This window comes from Anas platyrhynchos, chromosome 4 (assembly GCF_047663525.1).
Source record: "Anas platyrhynchos isolate ZD024472 breed Pekin duck chromosome 4, IASCAAS_PekinDuck_T2T, whole genome shotgun sequence".
NCBI classification, from domain to species: domain Eukaryota; kingdom Metazoa; phylum Chordata; class Aves; order Anseriformes; family Anatidae; genus Anas; species Anas platyrhynchos.
Genome location: NC_092590.1, coordinates 9,160,462 through 9,180,158, shown reverse-complemented (window position 1 = coordinate 9,180,158; position 19,697 = coordinate 9,160,462). Strand labels below are relative to the sequence as shown.

Sequence of the window (19,697 nt, the reverse complement as noted above, 5' to 3'; positions counted from 1 at the left end):
TTTTCAGGAGTGGCTGGTGCCTACAGGAACTGCTGAGGAACTGCAGTGTGTTCCACCTCCCCTCGCTCTGTGTGCCCAGACAAGCCCAGCCCCAACGCCCCCTCCAACAAATCTGTGCGCTCCAGAAATGAGCGTGCGAGTCCTTGCGCCGTCTGAACGGTCACCGTCCCCAGCCTCAGAAACATCAGCTCAAAGACAAAGCTGCCTGCAGTCTCTATTTCTGCCTCATGCCACGTGGCAGATTCATCTTCCCTCTCTGCAAGTTCCTCAGCTTTTCACTCCTAATTACGTGCTCCATCCATCGCCTTCTTGTCTCAACAGAGGCAGAACTCCCCCGAGGGCAGGCCATACTGAGTAAAACATGCATATGGGATGCAGAAGCTCCATCTTCTGTAGAAATCACTTGTGTTTGGATCATAGCACGCCGTTAACTCTCTGTCATTCCTCTCCAAGATCATCTAGAGTGGGCCTGACTAGAAATAACAAGTTTGGAAGGGAGACAGGGCGGGGAGGAAGAAAAATGGCCAAGTGGTTGCCAGCAAACCATAAAAGAGTTGGTTGAACTTCTCCTTTCTGTGCTCCTCAGATGGTTCTCTTTTTCAGATGGAAAGGGGAACTATAAAAAGACAGACTCTTCTCATCCTCTTTCCAAACTGGCATCAAAGATTTTTTAGATGGAGATCCAGGGTTTGAGATTGCTGTGAGGGCATTTCTGTTTTTGAAGGCTTACGCAAAGTCTGAGCTTCGTGGCCAGAGCCTGGCAGCAGTTAGCTGTGACTCACTGGAGAGGCAACCACCTGCTCGCTGGTGTTTAAAACAAAGCAGAGAGATTTTAGCCCCGCTTTACAGCCCCGGTTCTGGCGCTGCCTACAAACAGGCCACTTCCCCCAGCTGCAGCACTGCAGGAGATGTCCACCACTACCCGCTCGCACCCAGCCTTGCTGTGACCACTTCCTCAAACTTACTGACCCAAAACGCCTGCTTATCTGTCCAGCAGCCATTTCTATCCAAACGTCCTTGGCCCACTTACGCAATCAAAATATCAAATCTTCACAAGCCTGACCTGAGAGGCAGAAACCTCACGAGGTGTTGGCTATAGGCAGGCACGGCACCCACAGCCCTTTGGGGAATCTCCACTCACAAGTGCCTCAGGCTCACCTGTAAAATCTCTCTTCCAGGACTTCTGCTTAATGTAACACAGCTAAATAGTGCCCCGTTGAAAGAAAGCATGGAACATTTCCTTACTCCCCTGACACAAGGCAGGGAGTATGGAATGAAACCCTGGATATGCTTATCTTCCTGTCCCTCCCTTTCCAGGGTTTCGGGTCCAGCTGGAACGCCTCTTGGAACCCCCCACCCTGCTGCACAAGGACCTAAGACAGTAATTAGAGCACAACTTCCAACAAGGGCAGATCTGCCTGAGTTTGTTTGGAAAAAAAAAAAGAGGGAAAAAGAAGCAAGAGATCATTCAATTGATTATCGCAGCTGGTTTTTGCTGATAATACTATAATCCAGTTAATAAAGTTGCAATCAAGTCTAACTTGGCTCCACATCTTTCAGTGTAAATATTCTGCTGCTGCTGGCGTTAAACGTGTTAACATTCCAGCATATGGTCCAAACGCCACACTTTTACTGAAACATCGTCAGCTTAAATGAAGAGCCAAACGCAGAGACTGCAGCATATACACCAGAATCCCTAATAAATGGGAAGCTGCTAAGAAACGTGGCTGGTTGTTGTGACTGTACGAGGAGCTCGACTAAAATGGCTACGGTCCCAGCACACCAACGCTTGCAGTCACCCCACTGAAGGAACGGCCTCTGGTGCACACTTCATCCACATGGCAGGACTGGAAGCAAACAAAAGAGCAGCCCCACGAGGTCTGCGTTACACACACAAGTTGCTTCATGTAACAAAGGCCTTTCACCTCCTACTCACGGCACCAGGTGTAAAGTGACAGCTCTCTGCCAACAGCGTGAAAGCGTTTTACAGCAACGTGGGGTAGGTCAGTCATCTCCAAATGCCAGCTCAAACTATTTGCAGAAACAATCAAGGGATACTAGCTGAACTCACAGAGGGCAGTAACTCTTCCCAGCTTGGCTGCACATCAGAGAAACGTATCTTGGCTGCTCTCATTCATGGGAGCTCTAGGATTCAGCTGGCAGAAGGACACAATGGGTAATTTTCAGCCCAGGAAAAAGTCCTTCCCCAAGGTGAGTCACACTCCGGGTACTTTTATCTCCCTTGTGAATACAAGGCTTCACTTTCTGGGCCTCAGCAACATGTGGTGCTTAGACGAGTGAGAGGTTAACATACAGCAGCGTGGAGGTAAAGTCCCAATATCCTACATCTGTACTATTTAAGGCATGCTAAATTCATCAACTTCAGTCCTTGCTAAATAACTGTCTCGTGTTGCAGACAGCCACCAGTGCTCCACACAACTCTGTCAAGCAGTAACACCACACTATTATGCAGCACAGGTTGAGGAGTCAGGGTAAGTCTCAGTAAGGTTCACCACCCTCGCTGTCCCGGGGTAACCCACTCAAGTTCCCTCAAGAGCAGAGCAGGAACAGCATTTAGCTCTTCTCCCACCTTTCATCTGTAGCCTCCACTCAGAGCATTTGCTCTTTGAGGGGCTATGTATATATGAAGTACCTACTACAATGGTCTCTGATCGTGATGACAAGTCCCAATAGATACAGAAGATGCAGCTGCAAAATTATTTTTTTGTTGTTGTTATTCGTATTCTGAAAAATGGTGTCTTTAAAAATCAGGAAAAATAGCTTCCTAGTTGTTACAGGGAATTTTTCTGGGTACTCTATCTTTTGGTGGATGAGAAGACTGCAGCGCAACATTGACTCAGAATGAAAACTTTAAAAATGTGAATTTTTAAATAGGAAAAGTTACAATTTGAAAATTACATGGAAAATTCAGAGAGCAATAACCAATTCTATTGAAGACAACTGAAAATGAGTCAGCTACTTCTATTCACTTCACAACTAGCCATCAGAAACAATTTTGCTGAACTTGTTTTTAATAAATCTATATTTAGAAAGGGATTAGGCTTTTAAGTTAAAAAAAAAAACAAAAACACGTAAGCTTTAAGCACCGGTATGCACATATCCATTAACTGCTGCGTTTAGCTTGGTTCCTTCCTGGTAAAGAGCACTTCCCCCCTTCCTCTCCCCTTCATTTTTCTCCCTTCTCTCAAAACCCCACTTTTGTTTTTACATGAGATCACAAGATGGTTCAGTGACAAATATCACATGCGATGCGACTTGCATTACACTTTCAGGCAGTCCATGCGCATATTGGTATGATTCAGATTAGCTACACGACACCCATAATGAGGAGCTCGCATGTCACAGAAACATCATTATGGTATTTTCAAGAATTGTGTCACTTCTTCCAAGAAGTGCGAATCGAAGAGAGACATCTAAGGCTCATTTGCATTTCAGTTAGAGGTGCCACAAACTATTCCAGCTCGAGATAGAGAGCTCAGTGAATCAGAACGCTACTTTTAGAAAGCAGAGTATCAAAACTGAGGAGAAACAACTGTAGGTAACCAAAACATTTTGTAGGTAACCGACCAAGATGTTCAGATGACACTTGGGTTCCAGAGAAACATGAAGCCCCAAGCTTTTCTAGTATTATGACAGGAGGTGACATTTCCTTCCCCCCATTTGGGTCCCCTCACGCTGTCCTTGCTCTCCCAGCTTCCCTACCAGCTACTGCTTTCTTTTCACGTGCACTTCACAAGGAACCTTGCTCAGCTGCCCTGCTCTTACCCTGACTCCTTTTCTCCTGCAGGACTTCCCTTCCACACACACTCAGCTACAGAAACTTGCTTTGACGCGATTCCAAGACTCCTCATCTGCAAGCTTAGAGGCTTTATGCCGCCAACCTATGGGGTCAGAGAGACATCTGTTAGTAATAAGCCTTCCTTGATGTTTGAAGTTTTCACGCAATTAATGCCCACAACATTACCGTAACATAAATGGACACTGTCCCATTTGTAAACACAGGAGAGAGATAGGTTTATGTGATTTGTCTGAGCCACAAAATTGTCCAAGTGCTAGCAATTCCTAAATTCTTGGTTCCCAAATTATCACATACAAGGAACAAATCCAGTTAAAGGAAAGCAGTAACAAGAGGCAAGAAGTTAAGTTTCATTGAACAGCTCTGCCAGGGGAACTCTGTCCTAACCTGGCTGTGCCTTTCCTCTCACCTCAGCTCTCCAGGGACTGCAGGCTGCCAAATGCCACTCTGCTGGACGTGACTCCTCACCACGCAGCAGGACTTAGAAACAGTGCACACCAGCGGGATATTTTCACTTTGACTCCTAAACCAGCTTTGCTCCCAGGCCTCCTACAATTTAGAGTTAAAACGCCCAGAACTCCCAGGTGGTCATGCGTTACACTTCCAAATTGGTTTTTCTGCACTCCAGACACACGGCGCGCAGGCCATTAGGGGACTTAAAGACCAGCTTAAGAATTGCATCTCGTCTCCTACAGAATTTGCAGGACCAAGATGCCAATTTACACCTTGAACTTTCACCACCATCGATGCTCCCCTCGCTCTTAAGATAATTACGCCATCAGCCAGCCCTCGGGCAGATCAGCCTGACTAGCAAAAAACACATCTTCAGCCAGGTCCTTCAGAAAGCGTGTCAGCTAATCTTTCTGCAGTAAACAAAAGCTGAACGTGCCCTACAGTTTCCTAGACACTGATAAGAATTCTTCTCAATATTGGAGATGTGTCAGGTCTGTGTTCGGTAAAAAAAAAAAAAAAAAAAAAAAAAACAAGACCAGAAACTTTTCTGTTTCATGGACAGTATAAAGATTATGCGGTCTGCCTGAGCCCACATGATACACTGAAGAAAAGCAGAACTTGTGTATAAGCCCACAAGAGACACTGAAGAAAAGCAGTATGCCAACCCAGGCTTCTGACAACAGATAGATGTTTACTCTCCAGCATATTTAAAATTTTGAAATGGAAAATGCTTTGAAAAGAACACACACACAAACTGCAGACAGCAGCAGCAGGTAGCAGTCAGACGCACAGAGCAGACAAATCAGTTTCTTAACATTCCAGCATCCCTGGTTCTAATAGATGCATCAAAAATGAGCATAAAGCTGTTAAGTTACAGAATGCAGCCATTGCAATGACTGTACTTACTCTCTTCACCCTGAAACAGAAGCTGGAGAGACCACCCAGTAACCTATCAGCACTGAACATTGCACGCTAACCTAAGGTTCTCAGGTGTGAACGTATTTTCATCTCTGGACAGAAAAAAAGAATTATTTCCAGGCAAACATACTAAAAAGACAGGAGCAAACGACCAGAAGGAATGCAACTGAACATGCAAATTTGTGTATGCGCTGCAATAGCTGGGTAGTGCACAAGTACATATTCTTCCAAAGACAATAAACAAAAAAGTTACTATTAAACATGGTGACATCTGTAAAGAATCTACAAGTCTTATGAGGATGTTCTGGGGGAAAAAGCTAAGAGGCTTTATTCAGGCTGTATTCTGTCACACAAGGCATATTCTTCATGCACAAAGTAGCGCAATCCTTTTTGGCTTCTACATCTTCCCCTTACAAAAAGAACCCCCCTTTTGACCCATGAAATAGCCAAAATTACCAAAAATCTTCCTTCTGACTTGGCATAATGGATTGCTGCTAAGATTGATCCAGTTATAATGTATCATATCAAGAATGAGGGAAAACACGCAGCACCATCTCAGTTCAGCCTCCAGCTCTACAACGCCTAAAAGCTTTTGCCACAAGAATTACCTACGGATTACTAAAGCAGAAAAGAAAACAGGTGATGATGAAGTGGCAATCCACTGCAGTGAAGGTGGCTTTTCATGGTCTACCCTCTAGATGCCACCTGCAGATTCAGGAAGAGCACTGCATACACCCAGCACCCTGCTGCACAGAAAAGTTAGCTGTGAGGAACTGGAGACTGTGTGTGCATTAGTCAGTCAACCTTTACTAAGCACCCAGGTCATCTCTGCATGACCCAAGAGAAAGTCAATTCAACAATAATTGCAATTGTTGCCTTCTATTGTTTTTCCCCACCCAGGGAACCAAAGACTGAATTCCGACTTCCAGGCGCTTCAGGGAAGCAATTCCAACTTCTGTGTTGGAGGTCGATGTCCTTCTTCCTTGGCATACACATCCTACCGACCCCTCCAGCCACATGAAATCAGCACTGTTACGTACTGCTGCAGTATTTAGGCATAATTGTTTTAGAGCATTTCATTTCAGTCACTCATCTTTAGTGCTTTAGTCACTACTTGCATTTGCCTGAGCTTTCTAGGTCCGGCTTTCACTTCTGTTCTCCTCCAGCTAATTTTTCACCTTTGTTCTCTAAATCCCTGACCTCTTATCCTCAGGGGATAGCACCCAAGTTATCAAATCCGGTAAGAAATCACCTTAAACTTTATGGCAAAGGCAGAAAAAAAAAAAATCTAGTTTCTACTGACTCGATATTGCTTTTGCCTTGGAACTCAACTAAAATTGGAAATACAACCCGTTAAAAAGATTCATTCTCAGCAAAAGGAAAGGGAAGCATGAAATAGTGCTTTGATCAGTTTAGGAAAGCTTCATGCCTAGCTCTCAGGTGTTAATACAAATAGCAACCACAGACAAGTTACGGTAAGGCACTGCCCTCACACAGCCTCTATGAGCAGGTCTCCTAAATGCACCTCGCAATTACTTTCTGTTCTTTTGTGGATTTTCAGAAGCTGGTTGTTGTTTCTAACAGCATGAAAATAACAGCAGCAGTGACAACAGCATTCAGTTTTCACAATCCTATTATTTTCCCACTTTAGAGAGTAACGTCCACTACTTCCACATAGGTAAAACTCAAGCCCCACTCTTGACTGGGGGCTCCATGTCAGTAAAAGGTAAATCATTAGCTGCCACTCGAAGTAGTGTCTATGTAAGAAGAACCTTCATGGCAGTGAGAAAAAAGAGAAAAAAAAAGTGACCGCTTATTTCTCTCCAAATCTGAAATAAGAGGAAATTGAGGTGCAAAGTTGTCCTTGAAATGGTTATATACACGTGTATTACACATTCAGAACAGAAAATCCAGGCAGGCTTTATTTATTTCCTGGGGAAAAAGTTTCTCTTCAAGGAATCTTTCCAGGAGATGCTAGTATCAGATATGAACAAGTTCTTTTCATAAAACTAGTGAGAAGTGGACACTGCTATGCTAAGCTTCCCACTACAATGAAACTAGTTTTAAATACAATATATTGGCATATAAGCATGAACAAACAGAAGACCTAGCCTGTTAAAAAGGCAGTATAAGAGTTATTGCACAGACTTTCTTCCTAGAGAGATCTGAAAAATATACTTGTGTTTCTCTGTCCCAGCCCCAAATCATCTTATTAGCAGACATTTTCTCTATTTAATTACGCTTCATTTCTGAAACCCAAGTCAGTAACATTCAGTACATTTTAGCAGCAAGGTTACATGTAAGTGTACAACTTTTATTCCACTTGGGAAAAATCTTTAGAAAATGTACATAAGCAGATGTTGAAAGCAGTGTGGAGACAAGATGGTCATCTGTTTATATACTCTGTGAAAGAAATATTTTGATGTTTTCCAATTTATCATAGTACTGAACATTTCAATTAACTTTCCCAAGTGCTCTGTATTGCTATTTTCTTGCACAAAGTCTAATCTGATCTGGACACTTATTTCTGCTGAATTCCTAACCACATCCCATCAGTACAATTATACATTAACAACACTGCTAAGATTATTTGAAGTAAAACATGAAGTAACTTCTGATCTACTTTTATAGTTCAGCATGTGTGTGTTTGTAATCAATACCCATTTTTCACACGTACAACTTTTCATTCTACATCTCAAAAATCAACAAGTAGTACAGCAGAGACCAATGTATAGGGAATTTAATTTGATTTTACACAGTGCCCTTCGTTGCCCAGCTGTCCCTAAGCACTTCACAGAACAACAAGCCTTCTAGATGTACCACCAGACAGACAAACACCGCAGCTGCTCTGCATTCTGAGAAAAGCTTACCTGTAACCAGATTCATTTCACACTGAGAGGCTGCACATGAACCCAAGACAGGGAAATGTTTACTTTATTAAAAAAAAAAAAAAGGAAAAAGGAAAAAAGGAAAAAGGACACTGTATCTGTAGGTATAATGTAGCACAGTACCTTAGAATTCTAAAGTACACAAATAGTACTGTAAATGTAACTGTAAAAAAGGAAAAGTTCTAAGTATCTGAGGTTGCATTTCTTGATACCACAGCTTGTACCTAAGCCATGTGTATAAAACAGTGCCAAGCTCTATGCAGATGGGAGAAATTCACCTATGCACAAATGCTGAGGCACAAACTAAGATTCTGAGATTTCCCAAGTGAATGGCGTTTACACACTGGACAACATTCTACAGCAAGTTCTCTAATCCAAGAAAATGATCTCCTAAAAATCAAAGAGATGTTCCTAAAGGTGAAGTTTTCCATACTAGTAACTTATTCTTTGTAAATAAAAAAGTTAGCCCTCTATGGTAAGCCACAGACTATGTTTTTCAGTTCTCTATCTTGCAGTTTCATCACGTCAGCAACATTAACGTTTTGTTTCAGTCATTGTTCAAGTCAGACAATGCTCACCTTTGGTCTCAGTAACAAGCTGGATAAAGCTGTCTGTCTATATTATCATTTCCTTTCTTTCTACATAACAGTTGGCTTTTTGTTTTTGTGGTTGTTGTTGTATTTTTTAAAGAACACCGTGGATACAGACTGGTCAGATTTAATCCTGCAGTAAAAAACATGGCAGATATTTTTAACATGAAAACACAAAGCTCAGTTCTATACAATTTATTAATCTTGTCCCACTGAATGAGGAATTATCAAAAGCCTTCAGGCATACACAATTCTAAAAATGGCAGTTTTCCATAAGGAAAGTCCTTCCTGTGTGATGAAACACACAACTTATCAAAACAGGATGCAGTACACAGAGCACATGTGCATCCTTACTTCAATCGTTACAGCATTAGCCCTGCCTAGTTGAGTTACTCTTTGGAGTGCAGTTGTATTTGTTTTGGTGTTTTTTTCCCAAAGCAAATACGCTTTGTCCATAACTGTGTGAAGCAAGCAGAGACAACTGGTCACAGAAACGAATACAACTCAGGAAATCGTGCACGGTTGCATGTTAAAGAACACGGTAAACCGCTAAGCCTATTACATAAAGATTATTGTCTACTTGAAAAGGATTACAGTCAGGGTGGCCAGACAAGCCCTGAGATACCATTTAACACAGTCTTTTATGCACCTGATGACTGGATTATTCCAAAACCTGGAGAGCAAGGTTGAAGACACCTTATCTCCCATCTCCTTCGATACTACGCTCCGTGAGTGGCTCAGAGCAATCCTGGAGGTCTGAGATTCAGAAACAAACAAGCAAGCAAACCCTCCTCTTCCCCTTGCTCCACCCTACACAAAGACAGACATAGAAAGGAAACATTAATTTATAATGCCAATGTTTATTTACATGAGAAAAGGTTTACACAATTCAAAAAGTTATCTCAGCCCACAATTAGTGCATTTGCCTGTCTTCAAAAACAGGACGACTTAAGATTTGGAGACGTGGCTTCAGAACGCTTCAATGATCACTTGGGGAAAAAGTACCAGGAATCAACTAAAACAAAAAATACACATTGAGATGACGTTAATTCTGTACAACCAGCCAGTCACAAACTCTTCAACAAGCAACATGCTGCCCTTTCAACCATCTCCCCTCCTAACAATACTTCTGAGTGAGCTCTCTCCCCAGCCTATGGAAAGCATGTCCTCACAGTAACTTTAAGAGTCTGCTGAAACAACTTTGCAACAAGTTTCAATGCTGACTGAACCATCCCTGGAAAAAAATCAAAGACTTGTTCAGTTGTTTGTCAAAGGTCTGAGATGCAATACTTCAGTAAATAAATGCTATTTATTGACAAGCCATATAAGGGCAAATGGAATGCAACTTGCTTTCCCATGACATGGACTACACAGATGTTACTTTGCAAACAACTTGGAACTCGACTCACAACTAAGTTTCTCTTAGTGTTTCCAAAACTCCTTCCATCTCAAAAAGTGCATATGTCTTCTCTATAGCTCCTGCCAATGGAGAAATCTCTTTTCTTCCTTTCTTCTTTTTTTTTTTTTAAAGTAGTTAACAAAAATGAAATTCTAGGATGCATTCTTATTTCTTGAGTGAAAACACATGTTCTATTAAAATGAAAACTGGTCATAAAAGTAAAAAGAATCTTGTCTTTAAAAATCACACTTGAGAGCTGTGGTTATGTCACTTGTAGGAAAAGGGGCTGATTACCTGATTAGCTGGCTAGTGTGAAGAGCGACAAAAGTAAGACAAAGCAACCTTTCTCCTTTAGAGAGAATAAATGTCACACATCTACCTTCCACGATCAAAGTGATGAAAGAAATATTTAGTCTTCTCATCTCTGTATGTGAACTACACTTTCACTTATCCTTAAAATCAACCTCCTCCCACAAGGTTGTTTGTGGGAGGAATTTCTGTCCATGTAATATTTAACAGAGGACAGGCATCACAGTGACAAACCACTATCACCATGCTTATGTGCATAAAAACACCCTTTTCAACAGTACAGTTTCTATGTTAATTTCTATAGCAAATTATTAGAGGAATCAAATGGCATTTGGGGAAAAAAGAATATACCTTCTGGGGAAACAGGATCTCCATTCACAGGCACTGGTGCCTACAAAACAAACAAAAAACATCATCAGTGTTTTGTTTCACTGGTAGCACCCAAACCCAGAGCTATTTTACTGCTGAAGCTAAGAGGTACCAATAAAAACAGATCTTTCTGTTGCCCTCACAGGAGAACTTTCTACTTTACAAACTTCTTTTTTTTTTTTTTATAGGTACTGTACAAATGTATTTGTTGCTCATAACTGACAGAATAATAATGAGTGCCAGATTAACACCTTATGTAACATAAAGGGGATATTCCTACCGCATTGTCTTTGAGGATAATAGGATTTTCTGTTTATATACTGAAGAGTAAAGAAAATGCCTTTCCAATTATGTTACTCTATGTTTCATTATAAGGTACACACATCAGAGAATACACACACAATTCACATTACATGCACGCAAGCATTTTAGATCAATAGTTATACTCTTTTACAACTACATTTTAGCAGAGGAAGAGTCAGTTCTGTGGAGAGCAACAAACTGTTTTAAAATGTAAGTCTGTCACTCTCGCTCCCGGTCAATTTTAAAGCAGGACACACCACTACTCAGTAACAGTACTACACAGCACGTCTTGTCATACTACCTATAGGACAAGATTAAAGGCAGCTTTAACACCAGCTGGAGGCATGTTCCACACAACAAGGCTGTAGCTGTTCTTACAGTAACCATCCTCCACTGCCCATCCCTCAGCTCCTCACCAACAGGCAAATTCTCCAGCTGACTAACTGATGGAGAAGAAAGAGCATCTGGGCACCAGGAACACCACAGCACTCACCCACACAAATGAAATGAAAAACCAGGAGGACGTTGGCTTTTTCCATGACAGAAACCCACCCAAATTCGGCTCACCCAAGCACACAACCCCTGGACTAGGCACTCAGGTGAGCCACGCAACACGGAGTGCCACAGCAGTGTGTGTGAAGCTTCAGGAGAACAAAGCTGCAAAGCCAACACACCTTCTCCACTAAAGAGCAGAAATTCCTGCCCTGACTAAGAGCATGAGATGGTGTTGGGGAGCACTTTGCAGGATTTTGGAGGACCCACAAGCCAGGCACGGTTTCACACTCACACCGCGCTGAGGTGAAGTCTCGCAGGTCTGGCTGCCTCCAGGCGCAGGGCCCACTCTGCCGAGCAGCAAGTCAAACCCTCTGAGGAGAAAAGGGAACCTACAGTGTTCTTTTTCTGCCTTTACCCAGGGCAACTGTGTGCACAGACAGGTTACAGGGCCTGGTGTGACAGGATGTGTCCGTATGACAAATTAACCCACAACTTCCAGGCCGTACCAGCACACCACCCCACCTCTTCCCAGCAAAAACCAAAGTTTTATCTCAGGAGAACCGGCAGGAGCTTGCCACTTCTGGGAGAACTGCTCAGAAAGCTTAAGAAAAGGACTCAGCACCTTCCCACCAAGAACAGCTCAAAGCTTCACCCGACTGAACCGGGAGCCTCTTCATGACAGAACGCTTCCATCTGGGACACTGCTGGAGGATCCCACCCCCCCCCCCCGTTCATCTGTTTCACAACTTGGCACTGAACAGAAAATTCTGCTTCTACTAAATCCCAAATGGAAAAGCCCTCAAAGGACAAAAAAGAAAACATAGGGAGAAAGGCAGTCAACAGACTTCCCTGCTTAGATCTGAATTATTCTAAACACACTAGTAAACACACATGTTCAAATTCTGCTGGAGATTTTTTAAATTACCAGGAAAAGCCAAATATTTTCCCTTGCAAGACATTTTTCTGCATTTTATCAAGAGAGACCTCATCGAGCAAAGCTTTCCTAGTTCATTTTCTTTCCAGTATTATAAGGGAAGAATTATGTGATAAGTCTGAGAAACAGCGCGCTACTAACTATATATAGATTGTCTTGGAGATTTTCCAATTTAAAGAGTCCTCAGCGGCTTCTTCACAGAGCAAGGGAGCAAGCGGTTCTCGGGATTAATGTTAAACAAAGGTTTGGCTGTCCTGGTCAGTTTTACAGATGGCAACACTTAAAAGCCTGAAATAAACAGTACATCTTAGCACTAACACATGCAGCTACAAAGCTCTGTTCCTCCTGGGTTTAGTTTTCAACACGTACTAACAGCGAGGCTGAGAAAGATGAAACAATTTTCAGATGCAAGGGAACACCAGAAATTTTCATCACCTAAAGTGTTACTACTCGATGGGTTTGTAGTTACAGGGGGCTGGTATAATTCTGGCTGGCTCAAACGTTCTGAATGTGTTCCCACATGCACAGATCATCTTCTGATCTCTCTGGGATTGACTAGACACAGCAACTTCAGCAGCCGGAGAATTATTCCTAGTTTGCCACCAATGCAGATGACAGCACACATGCCCCCTGTCTGCAAACTGAGTCGGTGGAGTGGAAATTCCCCAAAGCCAAACCATTCTAGTCCCACACCTGTAAAAATAATGAAAGGTCAAATAACAGCAAAATAAACCCTATTGGTTTGAACAGGGCTACCTCGAAAACTGCCCAATCAAAAATATCTGAAATTCTGAATAGAGCACTAATCCTTCCCACGGTAAGCACTTGGTATGGATTTGTTTTTTCTATTTGGTTCTGAGTTAGAGTTCTCTTGCTCACCATAAAAAGTGGTTTACAACAATACTTTCTGCTTTTTGTTGTTGTTTTAAAATTCAATATACCTGATTTGAGGCAATTATCACCCACACAAAAAATGTCGTAATGATAGTGTGACCCAGGACACAGAAGTGTAGGGAACCTGCCCTCGCTGCACAAGTAACTCAGAAATTTTGCAGTAGGCAAAATATCTTTCTCACTGTAATTGCATACAAAATCTCTACCTCTGCTTTCATCCAGAAGTTAATAAATGGACTCAAATTAGAAGGAAAATGTATCTGCTTTTAGTTTCAAAACAAAACAAACAACAACAAACAAAAAACCCACAAACAAAAAAAAAACAGACACAGGCAGCTTTCATTTAAAATTACCACAGCCATTAAAATTCTGCAGCCAACGCTCACGTACTTTCACTTGTGTTTGAAAGACATGAGTGCCTGACAACCAAAGTGGGCAGAGCAGTGTACCAGACAAAAGGGTATCTGCTTAAAATGTGCAAGTCAACTTCCCCGCTTGTATTTAGAGCTTGACTGTCCACCATTCATGTTTCAAGAGCATTTTACTTTTCTTAGTTACCAGAGACTGGAAGCTGCATGTAGTAACACCAGTATTTAAACCAGCATTGCAGCTTTTTTTTTCCCCTGTCTGAGAAGTACCAAGGGACAGTAGCCTAAAAAGAAAAAAAAATACTTAGAAGAAACTGAAATGGAATGATGGAAAGGAGTATGTGATGACTTCAAAAACCAGTATCACTTCAAGAAAAACAATGCTGAGGCACAAAAAGGCAGGAAGTGATAACATTTGAGAAAAAGCCAAGTGTTCAAAATAAGTAAGACATTAAAGTTTGATATAGAGTACTTATTTTATAAACTGGTTTTACTATCCCCATCCTCCCAAAAAGGAAAAAGATTTATTTTTAATTAAGAGGCAGAATAATGGATACTGCTAATTTGAACAGATAATTATTTACCTACATGCCTCAAAAGTACAAACAGCACAGAAATCAAACAAAAATATTCCTTTGAAAGTTTGTCACCATCCAAACTAAAAGTACATTTGCGCTTGAAATTTCAGCTGCATTTCAAACATGCATGAAACATTGTGGTAAATTTTGATATAAGAGGCAAGTATTTGCTTACAGCTGTGACAGACATGTCTAAAAACAGGTTTCAATTCCAAAATCAATTTTTCTTTCATTGAAAGCTTACAGTCCCATTATTCAACATGGGTCCAAACACATTTACAAGTACAAGTGCATAAATGTACTTTTAAAGAAATGCTGAAAGCAAGTGAGTTGAGCAGAAGTTAGGTCTGACACTTCTTTATGACTCAAACTGACTTTTCTGCAGCAGATTTTTTTTTTTTTGCAGTCTTATTTGTGGCAGAATCCCACTCGAGACAACATTCTTACTAGAAGTTTTTTGTTGGAATGTTACGTGCACAGAAAGATGCCATCTCCTTTAATATCTGAACTTCCCCTACAAGTGTGATTACCAAGGCAAAATACTGACCGTGTACAGCCCTCACCAGTTAGCTACCCAGGCAGATATGCACATGTGCACAATACTTGCCATGCTGACAGGGTCATGAGCATAGACAGAATCACAGTATATGTTAAAAATGAAAAGAAAAATAAAAGAAAAGTAGTACTTGGGGGTACTTCTCTCCATGTAATTTCTGGTAACTTTGTTTAAATTCCATCATCCAAAACAGCAAATTTTAAAGTGGAAGAAATTCTTCCCCACAACATTTGCACATGAAAGCATCAGATCTGCAGGACATTTTTCTCGCCTGAACAGAAAACCTGCATGTTTTAATTTTATGTTAATTTGCAAAATATGACAGGCATTCTTTAAGAAGCATTCAAAAAAAGCACCCCCCCTCTTTTACAGCAATGCATTTAATTATGCAAGTAGACAAACAAAGGATCCCTTTAGTGATTAGGGACTACAGTCAGCTAGTCAATGAGTTCTAACACTGGGTGGTAACTCATGGCAACAGGGGAGACAGAGAAGACAGCAGGCTAGATACAAATAGCAGTCCATCTTGCTATTCAGGATCAGAAGAAACAGTGCTGCAGAGAAAAAAAAAAACACACCAGAACGGTAATGAACCTGCCAGAAAATACAATTGGACCACTGCAATAGAAGGTTTATATTATAATGCTTACACTTCCCTCACAACCTTTGTGCTTTTCCTTTTACTTTATAGCTTACATTTTTACTTAATTAAAGAGCATTTCAGTTGTGGAGCTCTGAGTCTTCTTTCCTTTTTATCACTTTTGAAAAAGGGTGGAAAAAAAACGTAAGTATTATCCTTACCGACTGCACGATTGATCGGGCATCCTCCTCACTGCAACAAAATGGGCTGCCACTCACCAGAACATTCGTGCTGAAAAATAAAATTAAAAAACATTTTATCCATCAGTGGAAAGCAGCAGCACACAATTAGTACCTATGGAAAAAAAAACACCTTCACATACAGAGCTCAGATATGGATCTCTGTCATGAAACAAGGATGTAAAAGACGTAAAGTAACAAGTAATGCTGGAAGGGAATGAGTGTTTGGAGTGCTGTTCTTTGTTTCTTTGGGTTTGGGGTGGATTTTAGGCTATAAATTCTATGCTAATGTAAGCAGTACTCACAGTTACTTCTGGCAGCTCACTTGGGTACAGTTCAGAGGACCACAGTTAATAAACTAAATCCCCTCAAAAAGTCAACAGCGAAATTAACATTTGTAGGAGTTGCACACCACCTAGATGGCTAGCAGGGATGGCATGAATATCCCCTTGTCTCTTGTGCTTTAAAGGATGGCTAGATTCTACAGCAAGCCTGTAACTTGTGTTACAGTAACCCGCCTGCAGCATTTAGCAAGAAAAATAAACAAACAAGCTAAAAAAAAAAAAACAAACCCACAGAGGGAACTCCAGGACTAAATACTTCACAGGTAAGTTTCCCTACAGACTATGGCTATGTATCCTTTCACACCAAAAGTGAGTTTGGTCATGAGCTTTTAGGGTTCTACACAATAAATGGCACGAAGTTCAGTTTCTCAAAGGAAGTTTTTAATTATTTTTAAATTGCATCAACATAAAGCTCCAAGTACCCCTGAAACAATCAGGACCCAAGTTTGAGTACTATTCTGCAGTGTTCTTGCAGTGCTGCAGCAGAACTTCCAACCTCTGCAACTGTTCAGGTGTTCAAACACTTGCAAGTCACATTTTTCCAGCATGGTAGAAGAGGAAAGTGACTATCTGAACACAGCCTTCCCCACAGCCTTCGCCCTCTGGTTTAGCCGATGGCGATCCACATCCCTTGGAAAGCACCATGCAGATTCCTGCCCACTCTTCAGGGCCTCTGATGCCAGAAATGCTGATGCAAGCCCCTTCATGAAGCCCACTTTCATGTAGATGAGGCCAAAAGCTCGTAATGAGCACCGATGTGGCATTCCCGAAAACAATTAAATCACAGTGACAAGGTTTGCACTGGATTCTGAGATACCCCCCAAATAGTACCAAACATTCTGGGGCCATTACTAGGAAGTTTAAGTCTGGGGCCATTACTAGGAAGTTTAAGTAATCGGTGTCACTTTTATATAACCAATATATTTTCTGAACTGCTTACCAGTATATCATCATCATACAAGGTATAATTACTCAGTGACACTCAATTATTAATTAATTATCAATTAAACACATGAGTATTCCTGTTACCTCAAAGTAAAACCAAAGCAGCTCATGCACAGCTGCCACGTGTTGAATACCAACAGTCTAGCACAATACAAAGAGGAAAGATGTGCCTGGATACTCACCATTTAATGGTGCCTCCATCAGCTTTTTTATGAAGCAAAGCTTTCCAGTATTCATGAGTGGATTTAATAATTTCAACAGCAAAATCCTAGTTTACATCAAGGAAAAAAAATATGATTTAAAAGGTTATTAAACAGAAAAAAAGACAGACCTAGTTTATTAACACATGCTGTTTCATGTGTTACTTTAAGGTGCCTCCTTCGAGGCCTCATTAAATTTCTGGAAAATCTAACACTTTTTTTTTTTTATGAAAAGAAACGAACTTCACTATCTGTCAAACACACTGGCAACACATTCAGGACTTTTCCTCAGTGTGCAGCCAGAAAACAGGAAGCCTGCATGAAAAAATGAAGCCAGCACTCGACGCTAAACAGACACCTACAGCTGTAGAAAACTGTACCACGTCTGAAATGGGACAAAGTGTGTGAGCTGTGCTCTTCTGTTACATGTGCACATCAGGGTCAGAGTTAAGGTTTCCCCTCTAGTGGCAAAATCTGCATTTACTTCATTAGTTGCCCAATCATATACTTAAGCATTCACAACAACATAACATGTCAGCTGCTTAATAGCTTTTGCTTCCTTAAAAACAAAAGTAATGGGGGGACAACAACAAAAAAGCTTGAAAAAATAAAAATAAAAAAGAGCCCTCAGTGTCCAGATGATGATATCTAGACTGCCTTGCAAAAAGCTGCCAGCAGAACACTCACATTTCCTAACAAGGAGTGACTTGGCAAAGTGCCCCTGGAACATTGTGAACTTCACCAGAGCTGCTGGAGCACAGCCACAGCCGCCTCACCACATCCTGGGTCTCCAGAAACACTTGGGAATTATTCAAGTGCTCCCAACCAGCTATGTCGGGGCATTTAGCGCCTCAAGCCTGAATGGGATATACCCTGTTAAAGCTGTCACTACAGCAGAATTACAGAGCAGGAAAATTTGAAAGAGTAGTTCCTGGGAGAACAAGGGAGAGATCAGGTTAGCCATCCTTAGAGCTTTGTGTTTGATTGATTTAAAAGACAGCTTTAGTGCAGAGGGGAGTCGGGGCATCTCTTTAACCAGACAAAACATGCAAAGTTGTCTGTGCTGGTTAGAAGGCATTTTACAACTTTGATAGCACGCTGCAAGCTGAACTAGCTGACACATGAACATCATTCATTAGGAACCTGTGATTCTTCGCCAAAAAAAAAAAAAAAGCCTACAGTGTACAATACATGATTTGCAAAGCATTTTGACACGGATCACACACAATTTCCTCTGGAAAAATCCTGACATTTTCCTCAGCAAGGTCTATCCCCAGGCCCACTTTCAAACACTGGCCATTTTTCCTGTAGGATGTTTAAAAAGCCATTCATTTTTTCTAAAAAAAAAAAGGTTAAAATATGTTTTAGCCTTCAAGCCAAAAGCAGCTCAAGCGGTCTTAAACAGAATTACCAGGAAAAACTATACCTTGAACAAATACCAAGTATGAAAAGATCTGCAGCCTATTGTCTATCTTGAACTGCATAGCCTTGAAAAACGTCCAGAAAATTTATCAATCAAGACTCAAAAAAAGTATCTGAAAAGACTATCTGTTCATTCCTCTGACAGGAAGAATGAAAATGCTGTGACAAGCACTACAAACCTACAGATGCACATGGAAGTCTTGTCAGGACTGGGGCTGCATGTTTGTTTGTTTTTTACTGACTTTAATACCATATGTATTTTCCCTGATAAAGTGAAAGATAGCACACATCATTTATTCCTATCCGAACACGTTGTATTAAAAGATGCTTCATTTAAAAATTCTTTTTGTTCAAGGTTCTCCTCCTTTCCAGATCCAAGAACCCTACAATGTATCAAAGAGGCCATAGGACAGAAAGACACGTCTTTAATTTTGAATTATCTTCACCTTGCCTTTAAATTCTCCATTGAATGCAAACCCATTTTCTGGTTTACCATCAGGAACTTTATATAACCGGAACCACTCGATCGTAGCCTCAAGGTAACCCGGCTTGTGCTTCCTGACATCATCAATATCTGCAGGTTTGAAAAAACAAAACAACAACAAAAAGGTCATTTTTACTCTCAGTTTCTGTGACATTAATTTTTCAAAGTCTCATAAAGGGTTTGCAAGCAATTTAGTTTCACTGAGTACTTTCAAAGTCATTGGGGAACTCCACTTTATTACATTAGCTGCCCATAGCTGATATTTTATGATTTTACCACCACACTAACCAGGTAAACCAGTTGCCTCCTGCTCTTCATTAATTAAAACCCAAAGGGACAATGAATAAAAGGGCCATAGTTATGGCAGGAAAAGGAAGAAAGTTCCATATTTATAGACTTTCATCTCAATAGCTACCTCTTGCAATACTTAAGATTATTTCATAAGATTTTTTTTTCCCCAGCTGCTGTAGGGTCTACAGGCATTTTTTGATAATGGAAGAACAGCAGAGAAAAACAATTTCAACACACGTATTTTAAACCAGTATCTCAAAACTAAATACAGGCTCAACTTCTCAAAGTTGTATTAAAGGCATACCTCTGCTCTTTAATTCC

The 19,697-nt window shown here is 41.0% G+C and overlaps 1 protein-coding gene across 2 annotated transcripts in view; it reads right to left on the bottom strand.

The window, feature by feature from the left end:
• Positions 1-8,846: 8,846 nt before the first annotated feature.
• PPA2 (inorganic pyrophosphatase 2) overlaps positions 8,847-19,697 on the bottom strand; it is a 36,350-nt gene continuing 25,499 nt past the window's right edge. Inside the window, exons 8-12 of one of the 2 annotated variants that reach the window (XM_072036944.1) lie at positions 19,048-19,175; positions 17,162-17,247; positions 15,673-15,742; positions 10,726-10,765; positions 8,847-9,476 (exon numbers count right to left, since the gene is read on the bottom strand). In XM_072036944.1, the coding sequence (XP_071893045.1) occupies positions 9,430-9,476; positions 10,726-10,765; positions 15,673-15,742; positions 17,162-17,247; positions 19,048-19,175 (371 nt within the window). In that variant the 3' untranslated portion in view covers positions 8,847-9,429. Of the gene's footprint in view, positions 9,477-9,506; positions 9,682-10,725; positions 10,766-15,672; positions 15,743-17,161; positions 17,248-19,047; positions 19,176-19,697 lie in introns of those variants that run through there. The other variant, XM_038178225.2, reaches the window with a different exon arrangement.